General features: G+C 41.7%; 1 protein-coding gene across 2 annotated transcripts in view; it reads right to left on the reverse strand.

The window, feature by feature from the left end:
* CSTPP1 (centriolar satellite-associated tubulin polyglutamylase complex regulator 1) overlaps positions 1 to 22,268 on the reverse strand; it is a 240,313-nt gene that overhangs the window by 131,081 nt on the left and 86,964 nt on the right. For both annotated transcript variants that reach the window (XM_051852833.2, XM_002708863.4), the window contains exon 3: positions 6,725 to 6,855. In XM_051852833.2, the coding sequence (XP_051708793.2) occupies positions 6,725 to 6,855 (131 nt within the window). The remainder of the gene's footprint in view (positions 1 to 6,724; positions 6,856 to 22,268) is intronic.

Raw genomic sequence — 22,268 nt, forward strand, 5'->3', positions numbered from 1 at the left:
TGAAATAGCAAATTCTCTTGTAGCATGTGATGCTGCTCGATAACATTTCTATTCACAGTAGAACTTCTTTCACAACTGGAGTCAGTCCTCTCAAAGTTGGCCACTGCTTTATCAACTAAATATTTTTCCCCAGATAGCTTTTATTTAAGGAATGCAAACTTCATGCATTTCATGAATACAACTTTAAGAATATAGTGATTCTTCCGATCATACCCGCCCTCTCACCCACACTCCTATCCCTCTTCCTCCTGCCTCTCCTATTCCATTCTTATCTTTTACTAAGATCTATTTTCAATGAACTTTATATACATATGATTAACTCTATTCTAAGAAAAGAGTTCAACAAATTATATGAAAAAGAAAACTGTTCTTCAACAGCAGAGACAAGAGCTGTTCAATGTCATCGCATCTCAAAGTATTAATTTCACTTCTATAGATTACCTTTTAGGTGCTCTAGTAGTTACCACAGATCAGGGAGAGCTTATTGTATTTGTCCTTTTGGGACTGGCTTATTTCACTAAGTATGATGTTTTCTAGTTTCATCCATTTTGTTGCAATGACAGGATTTCATTTTTTAACACTGTGTAGAATTCCATGGTGTATATATCTCATACTTTATTTATCCAGTTTTCAGTGGTCAGGCATTTGGGTTGATTCCATAACTTAGCTATTGTGAATTGAGCTGCAATAAACATGGGGCAGAGGGGGGGGAATACAGATAACTCTTTCATATGCTGATTTAGTTTTCCTTGGGTAAATACCCAGGAGTGATGGCTGGGTTGTATGGTAGGTCTATATTCAGATTTCTGAGTTATCTCCTTATTGTCTTCCACAGTGGCTGTACCAGTTTACATTCCCACCAACAGTGGATTGGAGTAACTTTTTCCCCACATCCTTGCCAGCATTTGTTTTGATTTCTGTATGAAAGTCATTCTAACTGGGATGAGGTGAAACCTCATTGTGGTTTTGATTTTCATTTCCCTGATAGCTAGTGATCCTGAACAATTCTTGTGTCTGTTGGCCATTTGGATTTCCTCTTTTGAAAAATGCCTGTTTAAGCCCTTTGCCCATTTCTTAACTGGGTTGATTGTTTCATTGTCATTGAGTTTCTTGATCTTTATATATTCTGGTTATTCATCCTTTATCAGTTGCATAATTTGCAAATAAGTTTTCCCATTCTGTCAGTTGCCTCTTCACTTTGCTGAGTGTTTCTTTTGCAGTACAGAAGCTTCTCAATTTGATGTAATCCCATCTGTTGATTTTGGTTTTGGTTGCCTGTGCCTCTGGTCTTTTTCAAAAACTCTTTGCCTATGCTAATGTCTTGCAGGGTTTCCCCAGTGTTCTCTAATAATCTGATGGTATCAGGTTATAGATTTAGGTCTTTAATCAATTTTGAGGTGTAAGGTGAAAGTCTTGCTTCATACTTCTGCTCGTGGAGATCCCATTTTCCCAGCACCATTTGTGGAAGAGACTGTCCTTGCTCCAGGGATTGAATTTAGCTCCTTTGTCAAAGATAAGTTGGCTGAAGACACATGAGTTTATTTCTGGCATTTCTATTCTGTTTCATTGGTCTATCCATCTGTTTTTGTACCAGTATCAAGCTGTTTTGATTATTACTGACCTGTAATACATCTTGAAATCTGGTATTGTGATGCCTCTGGTTTTGTTTTTGTTGTATAAGACTGCTTTAGTTATTCGGGATCTCTTGTGTTTCCATAAGAATTTCAGTATAATTTTTTCTATATCTGAAAAGAATGTCCTTGGTATTTTGATTGGTATCACACTGAATCTGTAAATTGCTTTCAGTAGTATGGACATTTTGATGATATTGATTCTTCCAATTCATGATTATGGAAAAATTTTCCATTTTTTGTGTTTTCTTCTATTTCTCTCTTTAATGTTTTGTAATTCTCATCATAGAGGCTTTGACATCTTTGGTTAAATTTATTCAAAGGTGTTTGATTTTTTTGTAGCTAATATGAATGTGATTGATCTTAGAAGTTCTTTCTCAGGGCTGGTGCTATAGTGTAGTAGGTAAAAGCCACCACCTGCAGAGCCGGCATCCCATATGGGCACTTGTTTGAGTCCTGGGTGCTCCACTTTGATCCAGCTCTCTGCTATGAACTGGGAAAGCAGCAGAAGGTGGCCCAAGTCCTTGGGCACCTGTACCAATGGGGGAGACCCAGAAAAAACTCCTGGCTCCTGGCTTTGGATCTGCCCAGCTCCGGCCATTGCAGCCATCTGGGGAGTGAACCAGCAGATGGAAGATCCCTCTCTCACCCTCTGCCTCTGCTTCTCTGTATCTCTGCCTTTCAAATAAAGAAAAAGTTCATGTAAATGTGTATTATATATATATATATATAAAGTTCTTTATCAGTCGTGGCATTGTCTGTGTATGCAAAGGCTGTTGATTTTTGTGTGTTGATTTTAAATCCTGACACTTTACCAAACTCTTCTATAAGTTCCAACAGTCTCTTAGTAGAGTCTTTTGGATCCCCTATATATAGAATCATGTCAACTGCAAATAGAAATAGTTTGACTTCCTCTTCCACAATTTGTATCCCTTTGATTTCTTTTTCTTGCCTAATGGCTCTGGCTTCTAGGACTACATTGAATAGCTATGGTGAAGAGTGGGTATCCTTATCTGGTTCTGGGGTTCTGGATTTCAGTGGAAATTCCTCCCACTTTCCCCCATTCAATAGGACACTAGCTGTGGGTTTGTCATAAATTGCCATGATTGTGTTGAAGAATGTTCCTTCTATACTCAGTTTGCTTAGAGTTTTCATCATGAAAGGGTATTGTATTTTATCAAATGCTTTTTCTGCATTATTGAAATACTCCTATGGTTTTTATTCCTCAGTTTGTTAATATGATGTATCACATTGATTTGCAAATGGTGAACCATCCTTGCATATCAGGAATAAATCCCACTTGGTCCAGGTGAATGATCTTTCTGATGTGTTGTTAGATTTGATTGGCTATTATTTTGTTGAGGAATTTTGTGTCTATGTTCATCAAGGAAATTGGTCTGTAGTTCTCTTTCTCTGTTGTATCATTTTCTGGTTTATGAATTAAGGTGATGCTGACTTCATAGAAGGAGTTTGGGAAGATTCCCTCTCTTTCAATTGTTTTTAATAGCCTGAGAAGAATTTGAGTTAGTTCTTCTTTAAATGTCTGGCAGAATTCAGCAGTGAAGCCATCTCCTGGACTTTTCTTTGCTGGGAGGGTCTTTATTACAGATTAAATTTCCATCTTGGTTATGGGTCTGTTTAGGTTTTCTATGTCTTCTTCATGGCTCAATTTAGGTAGGTTGTATGTGTTCAGGAATCTACCCATTTCTTCTAGGTTTCCCGATTTGTTGGCATACAGCTCTTTGTAGCAATTTCTGATGAATTATTGCATTGATAATTCATTTATTTGGTGCCTTCCGGTTTCTTGAAGTAGGCACCAATTGCTAAGCTCCTCATATATCAGCTTTGTCATGAGATTTCAGCAATATAGCCACATTTCAGCCTCCACCTCTATTTTTAGGCCTCTTGCTATTATTCCCACCACATTTGCAGTTAATTCCTGCACTGAAGTTTTGAGCCTTTCAAAGTCATCCAGGAGGGCTGGAATCAACTTTTTCCAAATCCTTGATAATGTTGACATTTTTTGATCTCTTTCCATGAGTCACAAATGTTCTTAATGGCATTTAGAATGGCGAATCCTTTCCAGAAGGTTTTCAATGTACTTTGCCCAGATCCATCAGAGAAATCACTATTTATGGCAGCTATGGTCTTACAAACTGTATTTCTTAAATAACAAAACTTGAAAATAAAAAGTACTCCTTCATCCATGGGCTGAAGAATGGATGTTGTGTTAGCAGGCAAGAAAACCACATTAATCTTGTAAATCTTTTTGAGCGCTCTTGGGTGACCAGGTGCACTGTCAATGAGCATTAATATTTTGAAAGAAATCTTTTTCTTGGAGCAGTAGGTCTCAACAGTAAGCTTAAAATATTCAGTAAGCCATGTTGTCAACAGATGTGCTGTCATCCAGGCTTTGTTATTCCATTTACAGAGCACAGGCAGAGTAGATTTGGTGTAACTCTTTTTTTTTTTAATTTTTTAATTTTTTGACAGGCAGAGTGGACAGTGAGAGAGAGACAGAGAGAAAGGTCTTCCTTTTGCCGTTGGTTCACCCTCCAATGGCCACCACGGCCAGCGTGCTGCGGCCGGCACACCACGCTGATCCGATGGCAGGAGCCAGGTGCTTCTCCTGGTCTCCCATGGGGTGCAGGGCCCAAGTACTTCGGCCATCCTCCACTGCACTCCCTGGCCACAGCAAAGAGCTGACCTGGAAGAGGGGCAACCGGGACAGAATCCGGTGCCCCGACAGGGACTAGAACCCAGTGTGCCAGTGCCGCAAGGCAGAGGATTAGCCTAGTGAGCCACGGCGCTGGCGATTTGGTGTGACTCTTAAAGGCCCTGACATATTCGGCACAGTAATCAAACATTGGCTGGGACCTGCATTATCCCCACATTCTGTCCTTTGAAGCCCCAACATTGACTTCTCTTCTCTAGTTATGAACATCTTAGATGGCATCTTCTTCCAATGTAAGTGTGTTTGGTCTACATTGATAATCTGCTGAATAGTGCAGCCACTTATCTTAGTTGGATCTTCTGGATAACTCGCCATAGATTCTACAGCAACACTTCTTGTTTCACCTTTACATTATGGCAACATGGACTATCCTTTGTTAGATTTGAACTTGTCTTCTGCAGCTTTCCCCATCTCTTTCAGCCTTTTTGGACCTGGAAAGAGTTTGGGCCTTGCTATGGATTAGGCTCTGGCTTAAGGGAATTGTTCTAGCTGGTTTATCTTCCATACAGACCACTAAAATTTTTCTCTATACCACCAATAAAGCTGTTTTGCCTTTTTTTTTTTTTATCATTTGTGTGTTCACTGAAGTGGCACTTTATATCTCCTTCAAGAACTTTTCCTTTGCATTCATAACTTGGCTAAGCTGTTTTGTGCAAGAAAGCCTAGTTTTTGGCCTGTGTCAGCTTTCAACATGCCTTCTTCAAGAATCTTAATCATTTTCTGCTTTTGATTTCAGTTGAGATACATACCACTCACTTTCACTCAAACATGTATAGGCCATTGTACAGTTATTCATAGGCCTGATTTCAATGTTGTCCTTTCTCAGGGGATAGGGAGACCCACGAAGAGAGAGAGAGAGGTGGAGGAACAGTGATTGGTGGAGTAGTTAGTACACAACCAAAATTTATTAAGTTCATTGTTTTAATGTGGGTACCCCAAAACAATTACAACAGTAACATCAAAGATCACTGAGCATAGATCACTACAGCAGTTATAATAATAGTGAAAATGTTTAAAATATTGTTGAGAATTACCAAAATGTGACACAGAGATATGAACTAAGTACATACTCTTGGGAAAATGGTGTTCATTAACGTGCTCAATTAGGGTTGCCACAAACCTTTCATTTGTAAAAACTGGTAATCATGAAATGCAATAAAGTATAATAAAATGAGTTATGTTGTGTTCAGATTATTCCTTATATTTACTGAATGGTATTTTCTTTTATTTATTTATTTATTTATTTTTATTTTTTTTTTTTTTGACAGGCAGAGTGGACAGTGAGAGAGAGAGACAGAGAGAAAGGTCTTCCTTTGCCGTTGGTTCACCCTCCAATGGCCGCCGCGGCCGGCGCGCTGCGGCTGGCGCACCGCGCTGATCCGATGGCAGGAGCCAGGAGCCAGGTGCTTTTCCTGGTCTCCCATGGGGTGCAGGGCCCAAGCACCTGGGCCATCCTCCACTGCACTCCTGAGCCACAGCAGAGAGCTGGCCTGGAAGAGGGGCAACCGGGACAGAATCCGGTGCCCCAACCGGGACTAGAACCCGGTGTGCCGGCGCCGCTAGGTGGAGGACTAGCCTAGTGAGCCGCGGCGCCAGCTCTTTTATTTATTTTTTAAAGTTGGGTTTATTTATTTGAAATGCAGAGTGACACAGAGAGAGGGAGAGACAGAGAGAATCTTCTATCTGCTGGTTCACTCCCTAGATGGCTACAATGGCCTGGGCTCGGCCAGGCTGAAGCCAGGAGCCTGTAACTCCATCCAGGTCTTCCACATGGTTGGCAGGAGCCCAAAGACTTGGACCATCTTCCATTGCTTCCCCAGGCACATCAGCAAGGAGTTGGATCAGACATGGAACATCTGGGACTCAAACCAGTGCACATACGAGATACTGAAATTGCAGGCGGTGGCTTATACCACTGTCACAACGTCAGCCCCAGCTGCGTGGTATGTTAATATTTGTCAAGAGCAAGTGCTCTGGAGCCAGACTGCCTGCGTATAAATCTGGGCCCAGCATGTACTACATAACCTTACCAAGTTACTTAACCCTTCTGATCCTCAGTTTCATCAGTCACAAAATGAGGAATATGGTACCCACAGAGGGCTACTATGAAGACAAAACGAGTTACTACACGTAAAGTGCTCAAAGCTACACCTGGCTCTTAACATTCATGATGATGGTAGGGGCAGTAATATCTCATACACAAGACAGATAACCTCTGCAAAGGAAGGTATTCCAAAAGCCTAGAATGATTCGAACCGTATTAACAGGAACAACAACAACAAAAAAAAAGACTCTTTAAAAGAAAGAAAAAGAAGCAAAGAAGGCAGGTTGAAAAATACAGGAACTTGGGAAGACTTACCACCGTTTTTGCCCACAGTTCGGAAGCATCTCCAGAAGGCCCGCAGAAACGATGCCCTGTTGTGGGGGGTGGCTTGGATGAAGCTGAATTCCCGGAAGAGGATGTGCGTTCCCTGGCATACACTGTTAAAACTACAAAGAGAAAAGCCAAGAAATCACCATCAGACAGAACCCCAGGGGAAGGCATGAGAAGGAAGAACTGAACACCAGACAGAAACACTACCAAGAAGAGGAGGAAACTTTTTCCCCTCCCTTGAAACCTCTGCACTACAGGTTAGACCAGGTTCTTCCGTGGGGCAGCCTCTTTACATAGCATATCCCTCTGAAGACCCTTGGCGGCTCCTCTGAGTGCTCTCCTCTCCCGCTGAGGAAGTTGTAATCAGTCGCTGGAGTATCTCATCGAGGGAGAACTCTTTCAGTCTTTAACTGGATGTTACTGGCACACCTATCTTTTCCCATATACATTTGGAATTATGTTTCCTTAAAGACATTCTTTCTGTGCTACCCTTGATCTATACCAACTGCTGAGAGGAGGCATCACTGACCGCCTGTTCAGGTTGGGCAGGGGTGTTGTATACCTCCCTGATAATAACCCGAGATGAACCCCATGGGCCAAAGAATATAAAAGGTTCTAATCAGAACACCAATGGCAAATAAGAACAAGGGTAGAAGTGGTCCCTAAAGGAGAGTATGAAGCAAAGTTCCAGGGCCTAAGAATCATGGTTCAAGCTGGGCCAGGAAACAGAAAAAATATACTCAACTGTCTTTGGGTTCTCCTGCCAAAGAAATACAGGCTGCAGAGCCTGGTGTAACCTAAAAATGGAAATTCCACCAAAGAATAGGCAGTTATCCAGTAATCATCGCTACCAAGGGCAGCCTTCAGGTTTCAGTAAATTCCTAAATTCCCTGACCAGTAAGTTATGAATGGAAAGCATGTTAATCTTTATGGAAGGGCAGACATGAAGCTGAAGATGGCAAGCAGAGGAGGGAACAGTGGTAATTCCAAATGCCAGTTTTAATTTATTGACTGTTTAAAGGGAAAACAATTTTCTGAATTTCTGAACTAAAAAGGAAAAATTTTAGGAGCCATCTAGTCCATTGTCTTCTCCCAGAGCAACTTGAGGGAAAACTATTTTACCTATCTTTAACATAGCGTATGTTATCATTTAGGATAGAATTAGCCTATTGCTGTTACTATTAGTAGCACTGCATAAGAGAAAATTATATACTTTTCTTCCCTCCTGGAAGTAAAACTAGTTATAGAAATCTACTTTTAAGACACTACAAAGAAGTATAAAGACAATATATGGCAAAAGATTATGTTAGAAGAAAGAATTTCTAAAAGCAATGAAAATGTGAATCCAACCATGCAGTTTAAGGCAGTGCCATTATTGTCTTGTGCAAAGGAAAATGAAAAATACAGCAAATGAGCTGTTACAGGCAAATGGGGTAGGCTACATTGCCAGCAAATGAAGTCTGAAATGATAACACTGTAGTCTAAATTTATGAAGCTCTCCAGCAAAGAAGTAGTCCTAAAGTGTGCTTTGTATACTAAGTTGAAAACGTTGATGACTAGGTCATGGTCTAAGCTGTAAAGGAACTAATAATTGTCAAGTTATAACTTTAGCATAGTTTTTAAAGACTACCTCAAATGTCACATTTTGTGTAAAGTCTTTCTTGATTCTATTCTCCATGCCCGATCCCTATCCTATCTTACATTGTTGCTAGTGGTACCTATTGCTTTGTTTTAAAGTTTTGCCTTTTTTTTTTTTTTTTTAGATTTATTTATTTACTTGAGAGGCAGACTTACAGACAGAGAGAGAGAGAAAGATAGAGAAAGAGGTCTTCCATCCATTGGTTCACTCCTCAAATGGTCACAATGGCCAGAGCTGGGCTGAGCTGAAGCTAGGAGCCAGAAACTTTCCTGGGTCTCCCATGCGGGTACAGAGTCCTAAGCACTTGGGCTGTTTTCCTCTGCTTTCCCAGGCCATAGCAGGGAGCTGGATCAGAAGCAGGGCAGCAGGGACTTGAACTGGCGCCCATATGGGATGCCAGCACTGCAGGTGGATGTTAACCTACTACGCCACAGTGCTGGCCCCTGTTTTAAAGTTACTAGACTTCTTTTCCCTACTAGAATGCAATTCTGTGGAGTAAGCAATTAGGTTATACTCATCTGTCTCTTCCATATGAGGGATCTTCAAAGAATTCATAGAAAATATGTATTATCAAAAACTATGAGTCAGGCATTAGGTACAGCAGTTAGGGCTGCTTGGGTGTTTCTGTCCCATATTGAAGTCCCTGGGCTCAAGTCCTAGATTGATTTTCCATTCAGCTTCTTGCTGATCTGCACCTGGGCAGCAGCAGGTGATGGCTCAAGTATCTGGGTGCCTGGCACCCACATGGGAGATCCAGACTAAGTTCAAGGCTCTCAGCTTTGGCCTGGCCTCAGCTATTACAGGCATTTGGGGAGTGAAACAGCAGATGGAAGATCACTCTCTGCCTTTCAAATAAAATAAAAAATAAATACTTTAAAAATATTCCTGGATTTTAATTTTTTTGCACCAAGAAGTACTTTTTTCAGTTCCATTTTCCATTAACTTTTTGAAGTTCCTTTGTATTATCTAACTTATAGCTCTTCCATAAATGTGATGGTTAATTTGAAAAGATAAGAAAAAAAATAGGGAAGTAACAGGCAGGATGTATCCTTGCAGTTAGCTACGCTGGAAATATTCAAAGTCTGTATTTTATAAATGCTTAAATGGTGCAGGCCTTTGGTTTGATTCCTTGCAGTAAAGCAGTGCAATACTGGGGCAGGCATCTGCTGCAGCAGTGAAGACGCTGCCTGGGACACCGGTATCTCATAGCAGAGCGCCTGGGGTTGATCCTGGCTCTGCTTCTGATTCCAGCTTCCTACTAATGCACATCTGGGAATGGCTCAAGTACTTGGGTCCCTGTCACCCATGTGGGAGACTTGGATTGAATTCTGAGCTTCAGCCTGGCCCAGACCTGGCTAATGTTTGCTTTTGAGGAATAAACCAGGGTATGGGAGATCTCTGTTTGTGTTTCAAATCAGTAAAACAATTTAAAAAAAAATTTTCCAGGGCCAGTGCTGTGGCACAGTAGGTTAATCCTCCACCTACAGCGCTGGCTTCCCATATGGGTACCAGTTCCAGTCCTGGCTGCTCCTTTCTAATCTGGCTCTCTGCTATGGCCTGGGAAAGCAGTAGAAGATGGCACAAGTGCTTGGGCCCCTGTACCCTTGTGGGAGATCTGGAGGAGGCTCCTGGCTCCTGGCTTTGGATCAGCTCAGCTCTGGCCATTGCGGCCATTTGGGGAGTGAACCAGCGGATGAAAGACCTCTCTCTCTCTGTCTCTCCCTCTCACTGTCTGTAACTGTACCTGTCAAATACATAAATACAATCTTTTAAAAATTGCCAATATTGCTTTTTTAAAAATGTATTTATTTGAGAGGGAGAAAGAGTCAGAAAGATACACACACACACACACACACACACACACACACACAGAAAGAGAGAATGTGTTCCCATCCTCTGGTTCACTCTTCAAATATCCCAAATGGTCAGGACTGCACTGGGCTGAAGCTGGGAGCTCAGATCTCAATCCAGGTCTCCCACATGGGGGGCAGAAACCCAGTCACTGGAGTCCTCAAGTTGCCTCCCAAGGGTCTGTATTCCCAGGGTCTGTATTCTAGAGTAGAAGCTGGAGCCAGCAATCAAATCCAGGAACTCTGATGTAGGTTCCAGGTATCTTAGCCACTAGGCCAAATGCTTGCTGGCTTTGTTTTGGTTAGCATTTTCCTACCACACCTTTTCCTATGACCTCAATTTCTACTTTTCTGGATCATTTTGTTCTATGTAGATCTCTAACAACTAGTATACAGCTGCCTTTTGTTTTTCTACCTAATCTTACAGTCTCTGTATATTAATAAGTGACTTTTAAATATATTTGACTCATTTCGCACATCTTATTTTGTCCTTTTCATGAGCTCTTCTTTGTCCTTTTCTCTTCTTTTCCTGACTTCTGTTGTGTTGTTATTTTTTAGAAAAAAAAAAACTGCCGGCGCCGTGGCTCAATAGGCTAATCCTCCACCTTGCGGCGCCGGCACACCGGGTTCTAGTCCCGGTCGGGGCACCGGATTCTGTCCCGGTTGCCCCTCTTCCAGGCCAGCTCTCTGCTATGGCCAGGGAGTGCAGTGGAGGATGGCCCAGGTGCTTGGGCCCTGCACCCCATGGGAGACCAGGAAAAGCACCTGGATCCTGGCTCCTGCCATCGGATCAGCGCGGTGCGCCGGCTGCAGCGGCGACCATTGGAGGGTGAACCAACGGCAAAGGAAGACCTTTCTCTCTCTGTCTCTCTCTCTCTGACTGTCCACTCTGCCTGTCAAAAAAATTAAAAAAAAAAAAAAAAAAAGAAAGAAAAAAAAAAAACTCCTTTCTACTCTTTCTGGTAGTTTGGAAGCAGTTGACAGAATCTATAATGTTTTTATATTCTTCTTAAAATGTTAACATAGATACAAATGTACTTATCTTAATCACTTGCTAAAACAAAACAAGGACCAAAACATACTTTAAATAACTTAGATATACTATTCTCATCTCCTGATACTATTTTTTAGAACTTTCACTTTTTTAATTGGAAAGCTTTTTAACGTAGTAAAATAGATATAATTTTAAAATCATTTTTACCATTTGTTAAGTGTACCACTTACTGGCATTAGATGAATTCATTAAATTCATAATGCTATGCAACCATCACCACTATCTATACCCAAAATGTTTTCATCATCCCCAACAAAAGGTTATACCCATTAAACAATATGCATCCCTTTCCATCCTCTCCTAGGACTTTCTTTTTTTTTTTTTTTTTTTCTTTTTAAAGATTTATTTATTTATTTGAAAGGCAGAGTTACAGAGACAGAAGCAGGGAGAGAGAGAGGTCTTTCAACCGCTGATTCACTCCCCAAATGGCCGCAATGGCTGGAGCTGGGCCGATCCGAAGCCAGGAGCTGGCAGCTTCTTCTGGGTCTCCCACATGGGCACAGGGGCCAAGTACTTGTGCCGCCTTCCACTGCTTTCCCAGGCACATTAACAAGGAGCTAGATTGGAAGTGGAGCAGCTGGGACTCAAACCGGAGCCCACAGGGGATGCTGGCACTGCTGGCTGCGGCTTTACCCGCTCTTTACCCCAGGACTTTCAAGCCTCTGTTCCACCTCCTGTCTCTATAAATCTGCCTGTTCTAGGCACCTCGTACAGATGGAATCATATATTTTGTCCAGTTGTGTCTTGCTTATTTCACAGAAGATAATGTTTTCAGTAGCTATTCATGCTGTGGTATACCAGGCTAAGTTATATCCCATCATATGGATACACCACTGTTTGTCCATCCATTTGAGTTACTTCCACTTTCAGGCCACTGAGAATAACGCTGCTATGAGGCGGCGGTACAAGTATCTATTCTAACCTCTGCTTTCCTTTTTTTTTGGAAATCCACCCAGGAGTGCACTTGCTGGGTCATATGGTATCCACGTAGCACCTCTTGAGAAACTACTTTTCCAGAGCAGCTGTACCATTTTCTATTCTCTCCAGCAATGCATGAAGGTTCCAATTTCTCTACATCCTTCTTTTCTTTCTCTCTCTCCCTCTCCCCCACCTTCTTTCTTTCTTTTGATAACAAACCTCCAAGTGGTATCACATTGTGGTTTTGGTTTGAATTTCCCTAATTACTAATGATGTTGAGTATTTTCTAATGTGCATATTGGCCATTTTTATATCTTCTCTGGAGAAATGTCTATTCAAGCCTTTTACTTATTTTAAAAATTGGGTTATTTTGTTGAGTTGTAGGAATTCTTTACATATTCTGGATATTAATTTCTTATTAGATATGACTTACAAATATTTTCTCCTATCATATAGGTTGCCTTTTTGTTCTGATAATATCCTTTGGTGCACAAAAATTCATTAAATCTAATTCATCCATATTTTTGTTGCTTGTTCATCATATTCAAGAAATCATTGCTGGGGCCAGAGCTGTGGCAGAGCAGGTAAAGCTGTTGCCTGCAGTGCCGGCATCTCATATGGGCGCCAGTTCATGTCCTGGTTGCTCCACTTTCAATCCAGCTCTCTGCTATGGCCTGGGAAAGCAATAAGATGGCCCAAGCCCCAGCGCCGTGGCTCACTTGGCTAATCCTCCACCTGTGGCACTGGCATCCTATATGGGCACCGGGTTCTAGTCCCAGTTGCTCCTCTTCCAGTCCAGCTCTCTGCTGTGGCCCGGGAGGGCAGTGGAGGATGGCCCAGGTGCTTGGGCCCCTGCACCCGCATGGGAGACCAGGAAGAAGCACCTGGTTCCTAGCTTAGGACTGGCACAGCGCTGGCCATAGCAGCCATTTGGGGAGTGAACCAATGGAAGGAAGACCTTTCTCCCAGTCTCTCTCTCTCACTGTCTATAACATTACCTGTCAAAAAAAAAAAAAAAAAAAAAAAAAGATAGTCCAAGCCCTTGGGCCCTTGTAGATCAGCCCAGCTTCAGCCATTGCAGCCATGTGGGGAGTGAACCAGCGGATGGAAGACCTTTCTCTCTCTCTCTGGCTCTCCTTCTCTGTTTAACTCTTTCAAATAATAAATAAAATTTTAAAAAATCATTGCCAAATACAATGTCAAGAAGATTTCCATCTATATTTTCCTCTAAGAAGTTTATAGTTTTAGCTCTTAGTTTAGGTCTTTGAGCCACTTGAGGTTAATTTTTGTATAAAGTGTTAGGTAAAGGTCCAACATCATTCCTTCGCCTGTGGATATCCAGCTTCCCAAGACTATTTATAGGAAAAAAAATTGAATGGCACCCTTGCTGGAAATCAATTGATCATATACATAATGATTTATATCTTATATCTGGGCTCCATCATCTACTTGTATTCTAGTGGTCTACATGTCTATCATTATACAATACCTTACTGTTTTGATTACTGTGGCTTTGTAGTGAGTTTCAGAGTCAGGAAGTTTGATTCCTCCAACTTTATATTCCTCATTTTCAAGATTGTCCTTGCTATTCAGGGTCCCTTACAATTCCATATAAGTTTGAGAAATGCCTTTTCCATTTCTGAGAAAAAGGCTACTGGAATTTTCAAAGAGATACTGTTGCATCAGTAGATTGTTTTGGGTAGTACTGACATCTTGGCAGTGTTATATCTTCCTCTCCATGTACATAGGAAACCTTTTCATTTATTTAGGTTTTCTTCCATTTCATTCAGCAATATTTTACAGTTTTCAGTGTGCAAGTCTGACACCTCCTTGGTTAGATTTATTCCTAAGTGTGTAATTCTTTGATGCTCTTGTAAACGGAATTGCTTTCTTAATTTCATTTTCAGATTGCTCACTGCTCATGTACAGAAATACAACAGATTTTTGTTGAATTTGTATCCTGCAACTTTTGCTGAATTAATTTATTAGCTCTAAAAGTGTTTTTGTGGATTCTTTAAGATTTTTCCATACATAGGATCACATCACCTGTGAATAGGAATAGTATTACCTTTTACTTCCCAATTAGGGTGTCTTTTATTTTTTAGGCTTTTATTTTTAATTGAGAGACAGAAACAGAAGGAGAGTGAGATAGAGAGAGAGAGGGAGTGAGAGCTCCCATCTGTTGGTTCACTCCCTATATGCTTGTAATGGTTGGGGCTGGCCAGAGCAAAGCCAGGAGCTGGGACCTCAACCCACGTATCCCACACTGACAGCAAGAACCTAATTACTTGAGCCATCATTAATGCCTCCCAGGGTCTGCATTAGCAGGAAGCTGGATTCAGGAGCTGGAGCTGGGTGTCAAACCCAGGTACTCTACTATGGGACAGTCTTACTTGCTAAACTAATTTCTACCCCTTCTACCTTTTTAAATGTAAAAAATACTACTTTTAAACATCAACAGTTATTAAATTTACCAATATATCAAACCAATTTTTCATGCTCACTACTATTTCTTGCTGTTACTTCTTGGTTCATTTATCTTCTTGCTAGTGCACAGGGTCCAGTGCTATGGGAAGGTTAATCCGCCACACGCAGTGGAGGCACCCATATGGGCATCGGTTCATGTCCTGGCTGCTCCATTTCCAATCCAGCTCCCTGTTCATGCACCTGGGAAGGCAGTGTGGGCAGCAGGGCCCTGTGGGGAGCAGGGCCCGTCTCCCACAACATGGCAAAATAAGTACTGAGACTATCGAGACTAGACTAGACTACTGAGACTATTGAGACTAGCTCTATGCGCCTGATCTCCCACCATATGGCACTGAGAGGGAGTAAACAAATCTTACACAGCTGCTTCGTTAATTAGCTGATTCCTGATCCAACCTCTGATTGGAGGAGAACAGCGTGCTCAGCACGTGGGCAGCAGAGCACAGATCGGTGGGAGAGGACTATAAAGGCGAGACAGAAGCGGCGCGGGGGGGGGCGGGGGTTTCGCTTATGCGCCGCAGACATCTCACACCATGCGCCGCCGAGAGAATAACAAGAATGCGGACACACACCAAGTGGAATGCGGTTAGAATGTGGTTAGCACAGGAGCAAACTTGAGCACACAACGCAGAGTCACTTGTTTAAACAACAGCGTCCGGTCCGGTGTCGTTCTCCCGCAAGCCCGCGGAGGAGCGACAGGCAGCAGAGGATGGCGCAAGTTCTTGGACCTCTGCCACCCATGTAGGAGGCTGAGAGGAAGCTCCTGGCTCTGGCTTTGACCTGGCCCAGCCTTAGCCATTGCAGCCACTTAGGGATTGATTCAGCCAATGAAAGATCTCACTTTCTCTCTCTCACCTTCTCTCTCTTACCTTCTCTATCTCTGCCTTTCAAATAAATAAAGAAATCTTTAAAAGAAAAGAAAAACAAAGATACACAGTCAGTTATATGAAATCCTTTGGACCTCCCTGCCTTGGGATGACAATTTTTTTTTTATTTTATACATCCACTACGTAGCACAAACCAGATATGATATAACATCTCCAGTAGGACCGTGAAGCATCCTATGGAGTCAGGAATATTAAAATTTCCATAGTGAAACATACATATATTCACAGTGAGAAAAAGACCAAAACAGCCTCACAAGGTCAAGTCTGTCTTCAAAAGAGTTTGCTAAAAACTTACCAAATGACAAGTCAGGTTTTAAAGTACTGGAATTACGAATTCTGAATTTCTGAAAGTCACAAACCTGTAATTCTTTCAGCAGAAGTCTATGAGTGCTGAATTCTTTCTGTTTCTGTCTGCCTGGTAATATCTTTATTTTACCTTGTGGAGTGATGGTTTAACTAGGTGGGGAATTCTGGGCTGTCACTTACCTTCCCCCAGCACCCTGAAGATACGGAGAGCCTTCAAAAATTCATGGAAAGCACACACTGTGAAAAATCTACGAGTGGAGTTAAAGATTTTGTTGCACTGAAATAAATTTATCTTTTAAGTCCATTTCCATGAACTTTTTAAAGCACCCTCATACTCCTCTACCACCTGGCACTTAGTGTTACCAAGAAGACGACTGTCAAACTCCTGCCGTTCCTTTGGAGTTAACTGCTCTTACCATTGTATAAGCTATTTTCTTTATCGTTAATGTCTTTCAGAGTTGACAAACCATGTAGGTTTATTTTTATTTATCTTGCTCAGCACTTTAATCTAGACTTCTGCTTTTTCTAAATGCTAGAAAATTCCCAGCCAGTATCTTTTAAAACACTGCTTCTTTGCTACTCCCTGTATAATTTTCTTTAGTCTTCCAGTAGAATGAACTGTAGCCTTTCAATGCTTCTTACCTATTTTCAGTTCTTAATCTCTTTGTATTATACTTGGTATTAGCATTCAAATTATTAATTCTCTATTCTATTATTTTTTTTTTTTTGACAGGCAGAGTGGACAGTGAGAGAGAGAGACAGAGAGAAAGGTCTTCCTTTGCCGTTGGTTCACCCTCCAATGGCCGGCGCGGCTGGTGTGCTGCGGCCGGCGCACCGCGCTGATCCGATGGCAGGAGCCAGGTACTTATCCTGGTCTCCCATAGGATGCAGGGCCCAAGTACTTGGGCCATCCTCCACTGCACTCCCTGGCCACAGCAGAGAGCTGGCCTGGAAGAGGGGCAACTGGGACAGAATCCGGTGCCCCGACCGGGACTAGAACCCGGTGTGCCGGCGCCGCAAAGTGGAGGATTAGCCTAGTGAGCCGTGGTGCCGGCCTCTATTCTATTATTTCTACTCTGAAGTTTATGTGTTTTTTTAAATTTCAATAACTCTATTTCCAGAACTTTTAATTAGTTTTTTTAAAGAATATATATGGTTTCAGCTTCATTTTACCTGTTTTTGTTTCCCAATTTTCTGTTCTTTTTGACTAACTACCATTCATTTCTTTATTTCAAAGCCAACTTAAAATAGTTCAGTATAGTTTTACTTACTCTGTAGTATGTTATGTTTATGGGTTATCTCTCTTACCATTCATTTTCCTTATATATGTTAGGATTACACTGTAGAGTTTTTTTTTTTTTAATAAAGGATTTATTTATTACTCATTTGAAAGGTAGAGTGACAGAGAAAGAGGGAGACAGAAAGAGAGATCTTCCACCTGATGGTTCACTCCCCAGTCAACAGCCCGGTGTGGGCCAGTCCACCGATATGGGATGCCAGTGTCATAACTTAACCTGCTGTGCCAAAGCACCAGTCCCTAGAGACTCTTCTTAAGTGGGAGGCATTCACTCTGTCCTGGGGACAAACCCTAGTCTAGAACCAGGTCTTGCACTGGGTGACTGAAGACACATTCCTGATCGGAGCCACTGGCTCTCCATAGGGGCTACCAAAGAGACCATCGTGAACCCCGAGTGGCTTGGACTGCAAGGCTAGCTGCTCTCTGTCGCCCTTCGCTCTATGTAAGTCATTTCCCAGGTAGCAGTCAAACTTTTGTTGAGTCTGGTTTCAAGAGGTAGAGGTGGAAGATGCTCGTTCCAGTCCCCTGCCTTGTGTCTGACACTTTTAGTCCCCACCTTTCCATGAGAAATGAACTCTCAATCACTTACGCCTGCTTCAGAACCCATAGCTCAGGAGGCTTATGGTTCCAGTCCATTTACTGCATTGTGGTTTTGTTTAAGTTCCTGGTGCACAGATAAACTGTCCTTCCACATGACTGCATTCTTTACATTTTCTCTCTAGAAAATTTTATGTACTGGGGCCAGTGATGTGGCGTGGTGGGTAAAGCTACTGCCTGCAACGCCGAATCCCATTTGGGTGCTGGATAGAGTCCTGGCTGTTCTACTTCCGATCCAGCTCTCTGCTGTGGCCTGGGAAAGCAGTAGAAGACGGCCCAAGACCTTGAGCCCCTGTACCCACATGAGAGACCCAGAAGAAGCTCCTGGCTCCTGGCTTCAGATCGGCCCAGCTCTAGCCATTGCTGCCATCTGGGGAGTGAACCAGCGGATGGAAAACTTTCTCTCTTTCTCTGCCTCTGCAACTCTGCCTTTCAAATAAATAAACAAATCTTTAAAAAAAAAAAAAATGCTGGTTCGAGTCCCGGCTGCTCTACTTCCTATCCAGCTCTCTGCTATGGCCTGAGAAAGCAGTAGAAGATGGCCCAAGTCCTTGGGCCCCTGCACCCGTGTGGAAGACCCAGAAGAAGCTTCTGGCTTCGGATCAGCACAATTCTGGCTGTTGCGGCCATCTGGGGAGTGAACCAGCGAATGGAACATTCTTTCTCTCTCTCTCTCTCTCTCTCTCTCACTCTGTCTCTCTCTCTCTGCCTCTCCTCTCTGTGTAACTCTTCCTTTCAAATAAATAAATAAATCTTTAAAAATAAAATAAAATTTTATGTAACATTACCACGTTTGGAATGAACAAGAAGCCCAAATCATAAATACTGCAAACCATGATGACCAGAAAGTCAAAGCAAGAGTACTACGTAAAAAAGCCAAAAAATGCATGTTCATGCTAAATTTATATTTACTACTATATTTAACTAGACAAAAAGCCCTTTAATAATATCAACCTTTCCTCTAAAATAAAACAAAAAAAGTTCTTAAAAATCTCTTCAAGGCCATACAGAAGTACACCATAAGTCTGCCTTAAAGATTTCTCTAAAAACAGTATTCAAACCTGAGCAAATTTCATCAAGTTGTTGTTTTCCCTTGAAGATCTTAACTTTCAAAAATTATGTTGTAATTTCAAAGCTGTCGAAAAGTTATAAGAACAGTACAATGAACTCCTAAATACCCATCAGTTAGCTAATTCAAATATGAATATTTTGGTAAATTTGCTCTCACATGCTTTTTCCTTCTCTCACACACAGACACAGACAAATGCAGAGTCTTTAAAAAGTTCACAGAAAAAATGTATTATGGAAAAACAGATTCCAATTTTCTTTGCATCAAAATAAACATCTTTTAATTCCATTTACCATGAACTTTAAAAAAATTATTTTTATCTATTTGAAAGGTAGAGTGACAAAGAAAGGAAGTGATAGAAAAAGAGATATTCCACCCACTGGTTCAATTCCCAATGGCTGCAACGGCCATGACTGAGCCAGGTCAAAGCCAGGAGCAGGAACGCCACCTGGGTCTCCCACATGGGTGGCAGGGAGCACAAGCGCTTGAGCCATCTTCTGCTGCTGTCCTGGTGCATTAGCAGGGAGCAGGATGGGAAGCGGAGCAGCTTTGTATGGATGCTGGCTTCACAGGCAACGGTTAACCCACAGCACCACAACACTGGTTCCTGCATGAACTTTTTGAAGTACTTTTATATTTTTTTATTTGCTGAATCCTAAAATGTTCAGAAATGGCTAACCCATTCCTCCATGAAAAAGAAGCCTACTAACTACAATTTAATATATATTTAGAATTACTTTTAGCCTGGAAGCATAAAGTCCAAATATTGCGTTCAAGAGGTCCTTAGTCTCCCCACCTTCTTCAGTAGAATTATGTTATTCGTTTCAAGTACAATTTGTTTTTGTTTGTATTCCATTTTCAAGCTTCAAAAACTTCATGCAAAGTCAAGGCTTGCATTGTGGTGCAGCAGATTAAGTCTATTAAACTGTTGCCTGCCACACCAGTATCCCCCATGAGCACAGGTTCAAATCCAGTTGTTTGTCTTCTGATCCAGCTCCCTGCCAAATGTGCCTGAGAAAGTAGAAGATGGCTTAAGTACTTGGTTCCCTGGCACCCACGTGGGAGACCCAGATGGAGTTTATGGCTCTGGTTTTGGCCTGGCTTAGTCCTGGCTGTTGCAGTCAATAAAAGAGTGAACCAGTAGATGGAGGCTGTCTCTTTCTCTCTCTCCACCTTTCAAAGAAACAAGTAAATTTTTTTTTTTTAAATCCACATTATCTTTTAATTCAATTTTCCATGGACTTTTTGAAACCTCCTTATATATTTTTAAATACTTGTATATATGAAGCTAATAACAGTTCCAAAAGCAAGACCTCTACAAAAAAAGTTATTTTTTTAAAGATTTATTTATTTATTGGAAAGTCAGAGTTACACAGAGAGAGGAGAGGCAGAGAGAAAGAGAGAGAGGTCTTCCATCCTTCGGTTCACTCCCCAATTGGCCGCAACGGCCAGAACTGTGCCAATCTGAAGCCAGGAGCCAGGAGCTTCTTCTGGGTCTTCCACGCGGGTGCAGGGGCCCAAGGACTTGGGCCATCTTCTACTGCTTTCCCAGGCCATAGCAGAGAGCTAGATCGGAAGTGGAGTGGCTGGGTCTTGAACCAGCACCCACACGGGATGCCAGTGCTTCAGGCCAAGGCGTTAACCCTTTGTGCCACAGCACTGGCCCCCCATAAAGTTTTTTTTTTTTTAAGTTTTGAGATAACATATTTTCATTTTCCATTATAGTCAAAGGCTTAACACTCCACTAAATAAAGAATTCAACAAACAGAAAGCAGAAAGACCATGGTTCAGCAGGAACATGGATGAGGGCCATGAACAACAATCAAATGAAAGGATGTCAACTTCACTTATATGCAGTAAACTTCAACTGCAGTATCGTGTAGCTCCTAACAATCTGCCTGACAAAGACTCAAAACAAAGTTTGACAAAACACTATTTGCAGTAAAACTGATACACAAGCATTTCTTTTTTTTGTTTTTGTTTTCTGAGGTTTTTTCGTTCCCCAAATTTTAGCTCCCACTTATAAGGGAGAACATGCTGAATTTGTCTTATTTCATTCAACATGATGTCCTCCAATTGCAACCATTCTGATGCAAATAATACCATTACATTCTTCTTTTTTAAAACTTTTTTTTAAAAGATGTATTTATTTAGAAAGTCAGAGTTACAGAGAGAGAGGGATATCTTCCATTTGCTGATTCACTTTCTAGATGGCCACATCAGCTAGGGCTGGGCTAGGCCGAAGCCAGGAGTTTCTTCTGGGTCTCTGTCGCGAGCGCCTACTATCACGCGGCTCGACAATATCAAGTGCGACGTATGACTTGTCAGTCATGGGAAGAAAAGAACACCAGGACACAAGACTGTCTTCCCAATGAGAGATTTTATTGCTTACACACCAGGGGTTTTTTATCATACTACTCATCAGCATGCTCATTGGGGTCAATACACTTATCAGTATCAATATACTTATCCATCTATTTAATACACTTATCAATAAACTTAACACCACTACTTAATCATGACTTAACTAGTTAACTTAGCTACTTAGCTTAATGTAACTACTTAGCTTAACATAACTACTTATCGTCTACTTAACTTATTACTATAATACTTAACTATCAGAGTAACACTATTTCCTTTATGACTAGAGGACTACTGGCATCAATACCATTAATATCAATATCAATAATACTACTTGAACTTATTCATTAATCCACAGATCACAGTATACAGTGTTAAAGTAATTTTGAGGGCTATCCAATTATAATAGATGAACAACATTCCATTGTATCAAAACAAGTGCAGATAAGTGACTTTTCTTCTTACTCCACTTTCATTTTATTTATTTATTTATTTATTTTTGGACAGGCAGAGTTAGACAGTGAGAGAGAGAGAAAGAGAAAGGTCTTCCTTCCATTGGTTCCACACTGCACCGATCCGAAGCTAGGAGCCAGGTGCTTCTCCTGGTCTCCCATGTGAGTGCAGGGCCCACGGACTTGGGCCATCCTCCACTGCACTCCTAGGCCACAACAGAGAGCTGGACTGGAAGAGGAGCAACCAGGACAGAACTGGCGCCCCAACTGGGACTAGAACCCAAGGTGCTGAACCCGAGGTGCCGGCGCGCAGGCGGAGGATTAGCCTAGTGAGCCACGGTGCCGGCCCCACTTTTATCTTTCACTCCATTCCGCTAACACTCTATAGGTAATCTCACTGATCTCTGGTTTAATCTTCCTGTGTCCCTACTTTATTTTTCTTAAATGAGTATGTTAAGGCAGCGAGGTAGCTATCAGCCCATGTGTGTAAGAGGACTCAAAGAAAATACAAGTTTTAAAGAACATAAATTTATGTGCAACAGAATGAGGAAAGAAGTCCCGGAAGTGGGAACCAGCCTCTTGTCTTCTCCCTTAGCCCAGGAAGTCCTTGCCTGT

The sequence above is a fragment of the Oryctolagus cuniculus genome, chromosome 1, assembly GCF_964237555.1.
Source record: "Oryctolagus cuniculus chromosome 1, mOryCun1.1, whole genome shotgun sequence".
Lineage (NCBI taxonomy): Eukaryota > Metazoa > Chordata > Mammalia > Lagomorpha > Leporidae > Oryctolagus > Oryctolagus cuniculus.